The 15,811-nt window shown below is 35.7% G+C and overlaps 1 protein-coding gene across 1 annotated transcript in view; it reads right to left on the bottom strand.

Annotated features, from left to right (window-relative positions):
* Positions 1-2,921: 2,921 nt before the first annotated feature.
* Positions 2,922-15,811, bottom strand: part of haus8 (HAUS augmin like complex subunit 8) — a 33,421-nt gene continuing 20,531 nt past the window's right edge. The window contains exons 9-10 of the mRNA XM_087306679.1: positions 5,546-5,687; positions 2,922-5,466 (exon numbers count right to left, since the gene is read on the bottom strand). Of these exons, the coding sequence (XP_087162805.1) occupies positions 5,337-5,466; positions 5,546-5,687 (272 nt within the window). The 3' untranslated portion in view covers positions 2,922-5,336. The remainder of the gene's footprint in view (positions 5,467-5,545; positions 5,688-15,811) is intronic.

Here is a 15,811-nt window from a genome sequence, read left to right as displayed (position 1 = left end):
CTCGCTAAATGGAAAACTCTCCCACTTTCTCTTGTAGGCAGAATAAACACAATAAAAATGAATATTCTCCCAAAATTTCTTTTCCTCTTTAAAAGTATTCCAATTTTCATACGAAAGTAATTTTTTAAGTCCTTGGATCAAGTCATTTCTGATTTTATTTGGAACAGTGGCCCAATAAGAATACAGAAATCATTTCTTTAACAACCCAAAAGGTTAGGTGGTTTGGCACTTCCTTATTTCTTACTCTACTATTGGGCGACTAACATCCACAGTATTTTATATTGGAGCCAGTCACACTACGGACTCTGCCACTGGGTTCCAGCATGGGTTGAAATGGAATGCGATTCTTGCACCCAAGTATCTTTGCATGCGTTACTATGCTCTTCATTACCATTCAAGACATCAAACTACTCCTCTAACCCTATAGTACTTAATAGTCTTCGAATTTGGTTACAATTTAGAAAACATTTTGGCTTTTAAACAATATCTAGTCTGTCCCCCATATATAAAAACTAGGGATGGGAAGATTTATCAATATGTATCGATACGCGGTCATGCGCGTGCACGATGCGAGTGCATCGGTTGAGCAGCAGAGGATGAATGAAATTTTGGAAGCAAATCGAGATGCATCGGTTTTTGCGAGATGCATCGATTTTTCCGAGATACAGCTTATATTTTTAATATAGAATGTATTTTTTATTTATTAACAAGTGTTGTCAACCTGTTTTTGGCGCATAATTTAATCGACCTACATAAAGTAAGCCTTAGCAACGGATTTGCGGATGTGTACACACACTACAACTCAGTGTATCAGGTGTGCTGATGAAGTGGAGCGCCCTCAGAAAGCGCGAGAAGCAAAACAAACATTTTATTCCTCACTGAGTTTTAAATATAAAGTATGGCAAGCAACATTATGGATTTAAGGATGGACGACATGACAGGACAGATGCAATTTGCAAAATGTGCCGCGCATCTGTAAAATACGCGGGCAGTATGACTAATCTAAAATCTCACTTGAAGCGGCGCCACGGTGTTGTTGTGAAAGCATCTTCCAGCGTTCCTGCATCCCCGGCTTTCGCACTGCTTCAACCAGCTCCAAAAGTGGTCAGAAAAGCATTGCAAGTTTTTTTTTTTTCCGTGCGCAACAGTTTTGTGCGCTCTACGCCAATAACGAATGCTATTGCATTGTTCATCTGCAAAGATATTCAGCCTAGTGTCACGGAGAACGAAGGTTTTAAACACCTCCTGTTAATTTTTATTTAATTATAATAATAATAATAATGATAAAAATAATGGGTGTCACGGTGGCACAGTGGGTAGTTTGACCACCTCACAGCAAGAAGATTGCTGGTTTGTTATATTTTTATTAGCCTGTTGTTTACAGTGACAGTGATGTTTCAAAGCAGCATAACACTGCTAGTTCACAACCTTAAGTTTTGAATAATCAGTGGCAAAATATCTTTGTAAAACTTGCTTTCATAGTTGAAAAGTTAAATCACAATTCTTGTTGTGCAATGTAAATCTTTATGTTGAAAGAGTGCAAATATATATATATATATATATATATATATATATATATATATATATATATATATATATATATATATATATATATATATTTAATATATAGCTATTGCACTTATACATTCTGTTTATCTTGAAAATACTTAAATAATATGTGCTATATGTTCTAAAATGGCCCTCTACTGTAAACTGACACACTGGCTCTGAGAGAAGAGCCAGTTTGTAAAAAAAGTCTTGGTTTTGCTTGGTTAATAAATAATCAAACTCATTCAATGGCACAGCATCCTCTTTCACATCATCTCATAAACTTGATCTAATTAGTTAGTGCTGAAATATCGCATCGTATCGTGATATGGGTGTGAATCGTATCGTGTTGCATCGCAATATGTCACAAATGTATCGCTAATATATCGGATCGTATTCTTTGTTTGGAGATGCATATCGGATCGGCATTATAGCTTAGATGCCCAACTCTAATAAAAACCCTTCTTTCCTGCCCTCTATCTCAGACCAATATTTTGTATTATGGTTTAGAAATGGCATTGTAAGCATTAATGACCTTTTTGTGATGATACATTTGTTACATTTTCCTATTTATCAGAAAAATTTAACCTTCCCAAAACCCATTTTTTTCAATAGCTTCAGACACGCAAATTTATACGAAATACATTTTCCCATTTTCCCCTTGCACCTCCCAAACAAAAAATCGATCAGGTTTTAGAGACAAAACTTTGTAAAGGTGCAGTCTCTAAAATTTATTTTAAAAAAATTTCATTTATTAGACAGTTAGATTCCTCATCCTTTTTTAAAATAAAGCAGAGCTGGGAATCAGATTTCAATTATGTTTTCACAGACGAGGAATGGTCCAAGGCTCTGTCTCGTGTACAAACCTCTTCTATTTGTGCTCGTCATTCCCTTATACAATTCAAATTATTGCATAGAGTATATTGGATAAGGCAAAAATATCTAAAATGAACCCTGGTTTTGATCCAACTTGTGATCAGTGTCGAGAAGCTCCAGCCACTCTTCTTCATACTTTCTGGCTTTGTCCAGCGCGAAGCACTTTTTGGGCATCAATTTTTAAATCAATTACTGAATGCTTTCTTTTAGATATTGAGCCATGCCCCCTAGTAGCATTATTTGGACTTAACCCTACAAATGTTTCTTTGTCATCTACACAATCAAATGCACTTGCCTTTTGTTTAATAATTGCTAAAAGGCTCATAACACTAAACTGGAAAAATCCTTCCCCACCCAGTCCAAAGACAAGTGTGTGTGGATAAAAACGTGCTGGATAGGTTGGCGGTTCATTCTGCTGTAGCGACTCCAGATTAATGTTTCCCATTGTTCCATACTGTACTGTAATTAAAAATAAAAAAATAAAAAATACTGTAAAATTTTTTTTAAAAAAATTCATTTCCAAATTTTATTAATAGACAAAAAAGATGGCTACATCATAAAGTCATGTAAACTACAATGTTGCAACTCAAAAGCAGCAGATACAATTAACGGGTTTATTTTTCTTGGTTAGAAAACCATTTTGACAATTCAAAATAAAATGATACATGTAATGTCCAGAATATATTTTCAAAATAGGGTATAAATTTATAGAAAAAAGAAAAACAAACAGTATCTGCGACCAACTTAAAGAGATTGTTCACTAAAAATGTAACTTACTGCCAGCAAGCTGTTGGTAACTTTTTCTTTTTCGTGAAATATAAACTCTAAAAAATAATTAAAGGACATAAATGTCTTCACTGAAACCATTATCTTTAGTGTATCATAAAAAAGTCAACCAGCTCTTTGAGTCTGACACATAACTACAGCTAAAAATCTGCAAAAAATATACTTAATGCTTACTATAAAAAAACAAGTTTAAAATGGCCCGGCAGTTTGTTTAATTAGTAACAATTAATCAAACATAGTTTTAGGGGTAAGCCATGCTTTTAACCATTGAAAGCATCCAGAGCATTTTACACAATTAATTTCCTAAGTCATTTATTGACAAGTTAAGGTTAAAAAACTTGCCCATGGTTTCAGATATATCACTCAACCTACAGACAGACAGACAGACAGACACGCACGCATGCACGCAAACACATAATTAAGGTTTAATCATCGTAATTAAAAAAATTTTAACCCTAAAAACCCTAGATGTCCAGAACATACAGTGCATCCCAAAAGTATTCAACCCTTCACTTTTTACACATTTATTTATGTTACAGCCTTTTTCCAAAATGGATTCAACTCAATTTTCATTATACAAATAAAACACCTGAAAAAAAATCTCATGAACATAAGTATTCACTTTGCCATGAAGCTCTAAATTGAGCTCAGGTACATTGTTTCTACTGATTATTCTAGAGACATTTAAGTAGCTTCATTGTTCACCTGTGGTAAATTCAGTTGATTGGACATGATTTGAAAAGGCATGCACTTGTCTATATAAGGTCCCAGGGTTGACAGTGCATGTCAAAGCACAAACCAAGAAGACAAATAAATTGTCTGTAGACCTCCAAGAAAGGATCGTCTCGAGGCACAAGGCTGGGAAGGTTCCTGAAAAATTTCTGCTGCTCTGAAATTTTCAATAAGCACAGTGGCCTCCACCATCCAGAAGTGGAAGATGTTTGGAACCACCACGACTCTTCCTAGAGCGGGCCAGCCATTTAAGCGGAGTGATCAGGGGAGAAAGCCCTTAGCCAGGGAGCTGTTCAATAACCTGATGGTGATCTTGTCTGAGCTCTATCGTTCTTCTGTTGAAAGAGAAGAACCGAAGGACAGCCATCTGTGAAGCAATCCACCGATCAGGCCTGTATGGTTGAGTGGCCAGACGGAAGCCACTGGCTGCGTGGACTTTGCCAAAAGACATCTGAAGGACCCTCAGACCATAAGAAACAAAATTCTCTGGTCTGATGAGACTAAAATTAAACTCTTTAAAGTGAATGCGTTATGTTTGGAGAAAACCAGGCACCGCTCATCACCAGGCTAATACCATCCCTACAGTAGAAGCATGGTGGTGGCAGCATCATGCCGTGGGGATGTTTTTCAGCAGCAGGAACCGGAAGACTAGTCAGAATAAAGGGAAAGATGAATGCAGCAATGTACAGAGACATCCTGAATGAAAACATGCTTCAGAGTGCTCTTGACCTCAGACTGGGGCGACGGTTCATCTTCCAGCAGGACAATGTCACAAAGTACACCACCAAAATATTAATGGAGTGGCTTCACAACAACTCTGTGAATGTCCTGGCTGAGTGCCCCAGCCAGAGCCCAGACCTAAATCCTATTGAACATCTCTGGAGAGGTCTGAAAATGGCTGTAAACCGTCAATTACCTGATAGAGCTTAAGAGGTACTGCAAAGAGGAATGGGCAAAAATTTCAAGCTTGTGGCATCATACTCAAAAAGACTTGAAGCTGTAATTGCAGTCAAAGGTGCATCAACAAAGTATTGAACAAAAGCTGTGAATACTGATGTACATATGATTTTTCAGGTTTTTTAAATTTTATAAATTTGCAACAATTTCAAAAAATCTTTTTTTCACATTGTCATTATGGGGTATTGTATGTAGAATTTTGAAGAAATAATTGAATAAAGGGAATAAGGCTGTAACATAAAACGTGTGGAAAAAGTGAAGCGCTATGAATACTTTCTGGATGCACTGCAAACAGACAACAATAAACCCTTTCAACACTTTCAAATAACACAACACAAATTCCTCAAATCACTCTGCAATCCATTCAATATTATTTACAATACAATGATATTTTTTTAATTTTAGTTGAACAACACATGCAATATTCATACAGCATTTCATGAGGTGGCAGGACAGAAGAGTGTATGTGCTGTGCTCTCTCCAATCTGCTCTTCCTCCAGTGACTGCTGAACTAAAACTGTCTCCCGGCTTACTAACGAAGAAACCTCCATAAGATCTGAAAATCCCCTGAAATCAACCACATCATCGGTTACAATTCAAAATAAAGACTTGCACAGTGAATATATGAAAGGTAAAGTGCTTTTACCTGGTCAACTGCTGGCTGATGTCAATTGCTCTGTTTTTAATATCTCTGAGACACACTGTTGAAGCCTCACAATCAGTGGGAATGTCTTTAGTATACTGCTTTAAGACATTCTCGCTTTCATTCAGACATTTGACTGCTTCATCTGTGTTAAGACAAATCATTATCAGTAAATCGAAATGATCAAAAGTTTAATAATCACCAATTGAAAACAAAGTGAAGGTTCATTAGTGATCTTGAGCGCAACTAGTGCAGAAAAGCTGAGCGTATGTGGAGAAAGACGAAACTAGTAGTCCATTATAGTATCTATAAAGACAGTCTTCATGCTTTTAATATGGAACTAAACACTGCTAGGCAGACTTTCTTTTCAAGCCTTATAAACAACAACTTAAATAATGCTCGCACACTCTTTGCAACGATAGAGAGACTCACAAACCCCCCCAGTCGGATTTAAAGTGAGCTCTTCTCTGAAAGCAAATGTAATGAGTTTGCTCATTTCTTTACTGATAAGATCAATAATATCAGAAAGGCAATCAGCTCATCCAATCAGCCAAGTTGTGTCGAAGTCAAACTAGCTCAACCACAACTTAAGAAATCAGACATTATGTCTGATTTCATGGCAATTAATGGTAAAATCTTAGAAGAGACTGTGCAAGTTATGAAAACATCAACCTGCAGTCTTGACACGCTCCCCACATCATTCTTCAAAACGGTGTTTACCGGTTTAGAAATGGATCTTCTAAAAGTGGTAAATGCTTCAATTCTTTCAGGCATTTTTCCAAACTCACTTAAAACTGCAGTTGTTAAACCCCTCTTGAAGAAGAGCAACCTTGATAACTATTGAGCAATTACAGGTTAATCTCAAATCTTCCTTTCATTGGCAAAGTCATTGAAAAAGTTGTTTTTAACCAGGTTAACAAGTTCTTAAACTTCAGGGGGTGTTTAGACAATTTTCAATCTGGTTTTAGAGCATATCACAGTACAGAGAGCGCTCTTATAAAGATAATCAATGATATCCGCCTAAACACAGATTCAGGTAAAATAACAGTGCTGGTACTGCTCGATCTCAGTGCTGCATTTGACACTGTCGATCACAGCATACTTCTGGATAGGCTGGAAAACTGGGTTGGGCTGTCTGGCACGGTCCTCAAATGGTTTAGATCTTACCCTGAAGGTAGAGGTTACCATGTCAGTATATGTGACCATAGGTCGAGGTGGACACCCATGACATGTGGAGTCCCACAAGGCTCGATTCTGGCACCTCTCCTGTTCAACCTTTACATGCTCCCTCTGAGCAAAATAATGAGAAAGAACCAAATCTCCTACCACAGCTATGCTGATGACACTCAGATCTACCTAGCCTTACTGCCTAATGTCTACAGCCCCATTAGCTGAGTTTCCACTATCGTGCCTAAAGCGAGCGAGCCAGGGCGAGCCAAGGCCAGTCGCGTTTCCACTGTCACTTCCGGGGCCTAATCGGGCCAAATTGGGGCTTTCTTGGTGCTAGTGGCCAGCCTTTTTCGGCCCGCCGAATACCTTGGGCCAAAGAGGGCCAGTCGGGGCTTCGGGGCGGAGTGAAAGGAGAGGCAGGCAGTTTTCTGTTCGCACATGAGTACATGCGCATAAATACATAAACAAACAAATAAATAAGGAAAAGAAAACATCTGGAACAAATTATAGGCTGGGGTCTTTTTGTATGATCACCTTTATGTTTCTCTTTTAAATGTAAGGCTGTTGCATAAAAATAATAAAGTAGTTTTAATTTATAAGTGACTTTGCTGCATCCTCCTGTTTCAATAACACATAATAATCTTTACACCATATTAAAGACACAGCAGACAGTAAAGGTTTTCGAGAGTTTTTGTCAAGTTTAAAAGGTGTGTTTGTGCGCGTTTAGATGCCTGTATGTGTGTGTGAGACCGAGGAAAAGAGCGCTCCCTTCACAGCTCTGTTTATGCCGCGCGGCTTTTTTCTTTTCTTTTTTGATGTTTTTATTTATTTTGGAGATAATACACAATATGAATACAACAGAAAGACATTAAACTTTACAAATTTTGTGTCCACTTTTGTAGGCTCAAAACAATAGTCATATCTAGATAAAATAGCCTAGCTATATTGAAATAATTTAAAGAATTACAAATGTCAGATATAATAAAATCACATTAAATAAATAAACCAATTTAAAACTAACAAAAGCTATAACAATTAGGTACTAAAACAAACTGCCATATTAAACTTAATATTAAAAAAGCCATATTAAACTTTCATTTTTCAAAAGCCTTTCTGAAAAAAAAAAGATTTTAGATATTTTCTAAAAACAATAAACAGCAGAAAAATGTTTTAAATATTATTTATAAAGTATTTGGATACGATGATATTAATCAAATCATGCAAACAGAGCATTTCGGGGTGAGTGAAAGCAGAAACTAGGCGACCTTTTTTTCTGTCTGCAGCTGCGTAGCACTTTTTTGATGCATCGAGGAAAACTGCAAGTTCAAAATGTGTTCTGAATCTGTGTCCTCAAACAAGTGTGTATGTTTTTACTGTATATGACGTGGTAAAATTAAAAAAGGAAATTTTAAATACACAGAGCTTTATTAGTGCATAGATGCTGAGCGCAACAAAATATAGGCTATATTTTATTACGTGCTGCTCTTATGTGCTGAAACACTTAACACTTTCCTTTACTTACGATATAATAAGCAACATCTTTAAATAAAAGGAATCACCTATTAAGTGTCATAAAACCTATAGGGAAAATTTTGTTTCAGTTCTCTCCGGAGCATTTGGGATGAATGTTGGACAGCGTCTGTCTAACTGAGGACGTCATAAAATACATTTTATAATGAGTTATTTACGGAGAATTTTATATATGGGGTTTTATATTATAGATGTGTGTGCTCCCTGCGCTGGGCAGTGTTGTGCAAGTTTCTTCCAAACTTTAATACATTACAGATTACTTATTACTGTTATTTAAATGTAATCCCTTACCTTACAATATTACTGTCTCAGAATTGTAATATGTTACATTACTCTTATATTACTTTTTAGTTACTTTCACCAAAATAACTACAGAACTAGAACTTAACATTATAAAATTCTAGAATGTTCTATAATGAGCATTTTACATCCAGTAGAAAGTGATTTGATGTAGCAGAATGACTGTGACCTCTCCAGGCTACTAACAATATAGTATTTAATTGGCAATGTTAAGGCTCAAGACAATGCAAGAAAGGATGACAGCCAGAATCACAAATGATCTGTTAAAAGTATGGTAGAGGTAAAGTGTTTATCTGGCAATATCTGTGAATGGCTTGGCTATATTCATATTAGACACAACAGGCCGATATGTAAACTCCAATGCCATGACAAAATGTAGATTTTGTTTATTTTTCTTATTGTTGCCATTATCGTATTTACTTTACATTCAAGTGTTTACAACACAAAAAGGTCATGCACAAAGTGAGCATGATGAACAGCTTTCTCAGTATAATGTTTGTGCATCGATTTCCTCTATTTATGGACAAAACTGCTTGCAAGCTCTCACATACGCTGCTCGCACACAAATTCTCACGATCTCTCAAATATGCACTGCTCACGCACAAATTTTCTTGCGTGCTCTCAGTACACTGCTCTCTCAGTGAGATTGTATGCAGACTCACAATTTGTGTCTTGTGATCCCTTTTCCTTTCGAGCTTTTTGATATGAATTATATTAGGACACTATTTATTAACAATAACCAAAATACTAAAATAGACATAAATTTTAATCTAATAAACCATAACATTTTTGGATGCATGTTATATGATGAGATATTTCCAGTTTTAAACACTTAAATATACAGAGAACAGACGTTGGATGTAAAGAATAAGTTTTATTTGAAAAACATTTATTCCATCCAAAAGGTTTTAAACATCCAAAAGGTGCACCATACTAATCAAATAAAAAAACATTTAGACAAAAATAAAAACTAACGCAAGAAAAAAATCTAACTAATAGAAACACTTGATAAGGTATTATATAGCCTACTGTACTATTCACTCTTTAAATAAATCTCATTATCAATCTCATTTTATCATGGCAACTAAAACAAAGTGAACTAGTGTCTGTTGTCTTCCACATTGTTGATGAGATTGTGGAGGACATTTTCTCTGTCATGCTCTTCATTTTGAGAAGAAGCCGTTCCACAGGGCCACTGAATACACATATTGTCATTAAGTACTTTATTTACTCTGTTGTGGTAATACTATAGTTGCTATGGTAACACAACAAGTGTAATAGGGCTGCACGATATATCGTTTCAGCATCGAAATCGAATCGCAGGAGGGTGCGATGCAAAAAAAAAAAAAAAAAAAAAAAAGATATATATATTATGGGTGGAGCCGAACCGGAATACGGTATTCGGAAAAGCAGGAATAGCGTGTTTTTACGAATACTTATTTCAAACAATACTTGATAAATTATTTGTATTTGGGAACAAGAAAAACATATCAAAAAGCTGCGTTTCCTCATGAGACCGCAGTGCATGCCCACGTGAGTGAGTGAGTTAGTGAGTGAGAAGTTCAGGAGTCGGTGGGCGGGGTGGGGCCGGGGTAAGGAGACTGAGCAGGCTGCTTCTCTATACAGCAACAGAGAAGGCTTGGCAGAGCGAAAAATACTTTTCTGCATTACTATTTTTGTTTATTTTATCATACTAAAATTACACGTGACAGAAGTTCACTCAAAAGTGAAAGTTCTTTCTGTTATTAATTACTAACACTCCCGTCGTTCCTACTACTTTCAGAACATAAATTTTGATATTTTACCATATGAAAATGCAATGCAGTTATGAAAATTGAGAAATTAAAGCAATACAGAGATCTGGTCCCCGCGTCAGGTCAGGGTGCACCTGTAACCTTAAAAACGCAGACGCGGCGGAGGCGCACTAAACTCACACGGGAAAGAACTGGGCATTCAATTCATGTTTTAGTGAAATAATTCTTTAAATACAGCTCTTTTGATCTCTAAAGGGGAAAAAAGCTAAAGAAATTTGTCGTTAAATTAATTTTAGCAAAGACGCAACTGCCTGTCATTTTCACATTCGTTTTTCAGTTAGGGATTTGGTCTATTAGAGTAACCTAATAAAATTGTTTTGTTGAACACTTTAGTCTACACAATAATCGATATTATAATTTATTATATACATTAGCTATTATTAAAACTAAACTAAACAATTGATAAAACAAAACCCTTTTTAATGATTGCTTTCATTTTGACACCGCTAACAGTTGTAATAAGAAACATCACATTATGCAGAAGCATGCAGTCTCAAGTTAAAAACACCTTTTGAGTTTAAAGATGATCAGCCTGCCAAGTCAAGTTTACAGTCTCATAAATGAAATGGGTAGCATGAGTAAAGGGGATTTGCCCAGCACACAACCTCATGCGCTGCAGGTAGGCTGAATGATAATCTTTAAAAATATATAGGCTATGCAATACAAAACTTTAAACATTTATTTATTTTTTAATGAAAAGAAAAGAAATCAGGAGAGTAAAATATAATTTAAACCACTGGTCTGGCGCTGATACTTTATTGTTTGTATCCAGAAGAAGGGGAAAAAAGCAGAAGAAAACCTGGCTGGGGAGACGGCGATAACATATCAGTTCTTCAGCAAAGATCACGACATCATTGTGATGCGTTTATCATACAACGCAGTTCGTGTTTATAATCATTAATATTAACTAGTATTAATTCTCTCTCTAGACTTAGTTTTAGGGCTTGTTCTTGTCGACGCAATATAGCCTCGGCTTATTGCACGTACGAATCCGATTGTGAAGAATGATTAAGCGCTTGCATTTTTTATTGCATCCTTTTCGCAAGATATTCATTTGTTTTGTTTTTTAAGTGGTGCGAACATTATTTACTGGCAAACATGTTCCTCGATCTCGTACATCAACAAATAATGTAGCCTACTTAAGTTAATTTACCTTTTATGTAAAAATTAAGGAATAACCAAATTTAATATTAATAAATAAAACATCCGTATAAACGTACGTTTATTTTTGAACTTTTGTTAATAAAACAACACAAAACTGTTTATAAATATTGTAGTTAAATATTAAATTACTTTAACTGCTTGAAACTGTATAATAATAACAATTAAACGTTACATTTTTAAGAACTTAACAAAAAGTCTAAATGGCACTTTACTAATCAGTGTAATAATAGCTAATATAAATATTAATAATTATAAGTAAAAAGTAAATATTAACCTAGTAACAATATAAGTCAGATGTTTAAAAAAAACAGCTTAGTTTCTCTCCACCTTTTGTAGTCATATTTTAAATTATTTGCCAGAAAAACTAACATGTTGACTTTGTCCGGTTTAAGTGAAGAATGGAGTTTCCAGCAATACACTGTCAGACGGTGTGCTTGTAGCGAAAATGCACAGACAGGCTACTTTTTCACAACATGCGAGAGGGCTTCTCCTTCTGTTCCGCCGCCCGCATTTCTCGCTACGCAGGTTTCTCTACTCTGCGGAGCGGCGCGTTCTTAAGTAGTTACCAAATAGCCTATGCTCAATTTCTCGTCAATGTCTTCCATTTATCACTTTCTCTTTTGTATCTGGTCATTTTTGCAAATGCCTCTGCCATGCCTGGCTGAGCTGGGCTTCTGCATTTAGAAGACAGGAGTTGATTAAGCCTACATGGCTTTTTTTCCCTCGCCGTCAATCACCACTAGCTTGCATGGTTCGGGACCCGTGGATCTGCGTATCGATGGATTTGCTCCTCAGTGTTTGGACTCTCAGCACTCAGCAGTGAATATTAAAACACACTTTACTTAAAACCCCCATACAAAAAGCTTAATCCAAATTGATTCGTTCACCTTTCTCGGTCGGCACGAATCCAAAATGTTCCCAGATGTAAGAGTTCGTTTTCTAACAAGATTCATGGTTGAACTTGAACTTGCTGAATCGCGCCTAATGTTATATTCTAACAGATATGTAATACTTGGCAACATAACAGTAATTTGTGTTTTAAAGAGCGTGACTTCACGTATTACGGCCGGTGGCAATGGACAACCGAGGTGGCAATGACCACCGCGGTGACGCGGTTGTCATGGTGACCGTCACAGCCCTAGTTTTAAGTAAATATATATATATATATATATATATATATATATATATATATATATATAATATCGCAATATATATCGCAGGGGAAAAAAGTATCGCAATGTCAATTTTTTTCCAATATCGTGCAGCCCTAAAGTGTAATATAAACAAATGATCCAGTGCTGTATTTTTTTTTTCTTGTTTGTTTTTTTACAATATGGGGTATATTGTACTACAATTCACCACACTATACTGTAGTAAAACTACACTTCATATATCATTTTATGAGTTCACTATTCTTAATGCGACAGTATGCTTTAGCATTCATTGTAAATACTAGCCTAAAGCATAGGCAGTATATGTTTAGGTTATATGCATAGGCCTTACACTCAAAAACACTAGTATTTATTATAGAATTTATCTTAACCTGTAGGTAAATAGCAATATATAAATCATATAAACATTCGTGGGATAACAATTAAATAGGAGCATCTCTGGAGAGCAACAGAACAAAAGGAAGAGGAAACACAAGGCACAGATTGTGAGTCTGGATCATCTGATGGAGCGAGAGCAGGTCGTTAGCACATGAGCAGCCCAGCCAGTGTTGAGTGAACGCGAGGAGTTTTGTCCACTGAGCAAACCAGCACGTTCACTCGCTCGTTTTACATGAATGAGCTTATGACATTTGTCAGTGAAATAACGCCATATGCACTTTCGCGAATGCACTGTTATCTGCCATTTTCATCTATTTGCCGCTTTTCCGCCGCACGTACTGCGAACCGGGCTAAGCCAATAGCCCCAAACCTTGAGCTCAGATGCTGAAATCACTCTGCGTTCAAAGTAAAAAGGTCCCATTGCCAGAGGGAGATAAATGACAACACGCGCATATATTTGCTAGCCACGAACAGGAAATAGAACTGCGGTATTTTTTATTTGTTAATGTCTTGCGAGCGAAAAGTTTGTTGTATCGCACGCGTTACTGAACATGTACCGAGTAAAATATTACTGATAATGATAATGCTTTATCATTACTGTAATACATTACTTTTGTAATGCATTACTCCCAACACTGGCGCTGGGTTCCTCCATTAGTGGCAAGACCACTGGATTTTGATGCCAACAGCCGGTCAGCGAGTAAATGAATATGATGAATGAGAACACACAGGTATGTGTGTATAGACATACATTGTACTGCTGTACAGTAACGTGTCATTTGTTTGTTTTGGTTGTCCTAATTTTAATAGTTTCGTGATGATGTGGTGTGCTTTATATGCCTGATTCCCACTGAAGTGGGCGGATTGAGTTACATTCGATTCAGGGGATGTTCTGGGGGCAGGGTTTGCGTGACGCACTGTGAGCTAATAGCCCGACTGTGCACTGCAAATTTTAGATAGTAGATTTAACTACCTTGGAGTTAAAATTAACACTCCCTCAGAGTTTATATGGGAACCACTATAAGTGTTAAAAATAACACTTTTGAAAGTGTTAACATTGTCAACACCAAGAGAGTGTTAATTAGCAAACTCTTATTATGTAAAATATCTGTTAAATTTCCGAATACCAGCAGCTATGGTTGCCAGAATCTTTCTGTGAAAAACATGGAAGTTTTATATAACTGTACATACACAACTAATACGTTGTTCATTTTACAAAATCATAGCTTAGTGGACAAAAATGTAAAGTCTTTAGATGCAATAATGTGTTCATGTATGATTGCAATTAGCAAACAGATTTTGACTGCATTAGTAACTAGACAGTTACCTTTAAACAAAAGAAGATGCAGCATAACATCAAATGCTCTCAGTTCATCTTGGACTTGAACAGAGACGCTATTATCCTCCACAATGGTGACTCAAAAATTGTTTTGCTGTTTTTCTTTCTTTTTTTTCATTTTTAGATTTTACGGAAAAATACCAGCAGCTGTGGTTGCCAGTAATCTGCTGTTTTTAACATTCATAAATTCAGTTTACAGAATATTTCTGTTAAAAACACATTCAACAGTCTGTATTTTTTATCGAATTCACACTGCAAATTTTAGATTTGGTAGATTTAACTACCTTAGAGTTAAAATTAACACTCCCTCAGTGTTTATATGGGAACCACAATAAGAGTTAAAATAACACTTTTGAAAGTGTTAAAATTTTTAACACTCAGAGTGTTAATTAGCAAACTCTTATTGTGTAAAATATCTGTTAAATGTATGTCAAAATACTGGCAGCAGTGGTTGCCAGTAATCTGCTGTTTTCAACATTTTACATTCGTAAATACATTCGTTTCCAGAATATTTCTGTTAAAAATACATCCCATAGTCTGTATTTTTCATTCGAACACACTTAAGCCTTAAATTCCTGAGCAAAATCCTAACTAGTGTCCTCACTACAGAGGGCTGAACACTCAGACAGTGATGAAGTTAATGAGACAATTAAGTGTCTAATTAAAGGATGATTGAGAATTATTGATGAACAACTGTTAACAAGCAGAATCACTGAAGAAAAGAAAAACACAAGCCAAAACCAAAGATGAAATCAACCGAGAAAAAAAAAACTCTAAATAAAATAATAATCAATAAAAAATTTTATTTTTCAACATCTTTAAAAAAAACTCATCACATTAAACAACTTATCATGGAGCTTCACCTATTACTGACCTTTGACTTGATTTCTGTCATGTGAACAAAAGCTCTTAGTAAAATTTCTGTTGTTCATTTGAAGTCACCATGATGGAGGACAGAGTCTGCTTTAGTCAGGCTCTTCAACTTCTTACTATAAATGTCTTTTATTTTGGCAGCTATAGTTAGTGTTAATTACACTATTTATACATTTAGCATGGAAAGCCAAAATAAAATTAAAATGTCAGTCTGATTATTTATGACATCATAGCCATCCTTTCCTGCTTGTTTTCTAATTCAGTATCATATTAGTTATGTGTGAGAAATAAATAATATACATAAATGAAACCACTGAAGCTCCAACAATTAATGACCTTATAACAGGTTTAAAAACACCATTTACAATGAGAATGTTTGATCTATGGCAAAACTTAAAAACACCCAGACATCAACAATTAGTCTTTGAATCTCAATAATGGTGACAAACAAAAAATAAAAATCAATAAAAAAAAAACACTACTGAAATATCACCTCCCAAAAACAACACAAAATAAAGGAAAAGAAAAG

This window comes from Danio rerio, chromosome 23, assembly GCF_052040795.2.
Source record: "Danio rerio strain M-AB ecotype USA chromosome 23, GRCz13ab, whole genome shotgun sequence".
Lineage (NCBI taxonomy): Eukaryota > Metazoa > Chordata > Actinopteri > Cypriniformes > Danionidae > Danio > Danio rerio.
Note: the sequence above shows the minus strand (reverse complement) of the source record. Positions and strands in the feature narration are given on the sequence as shown.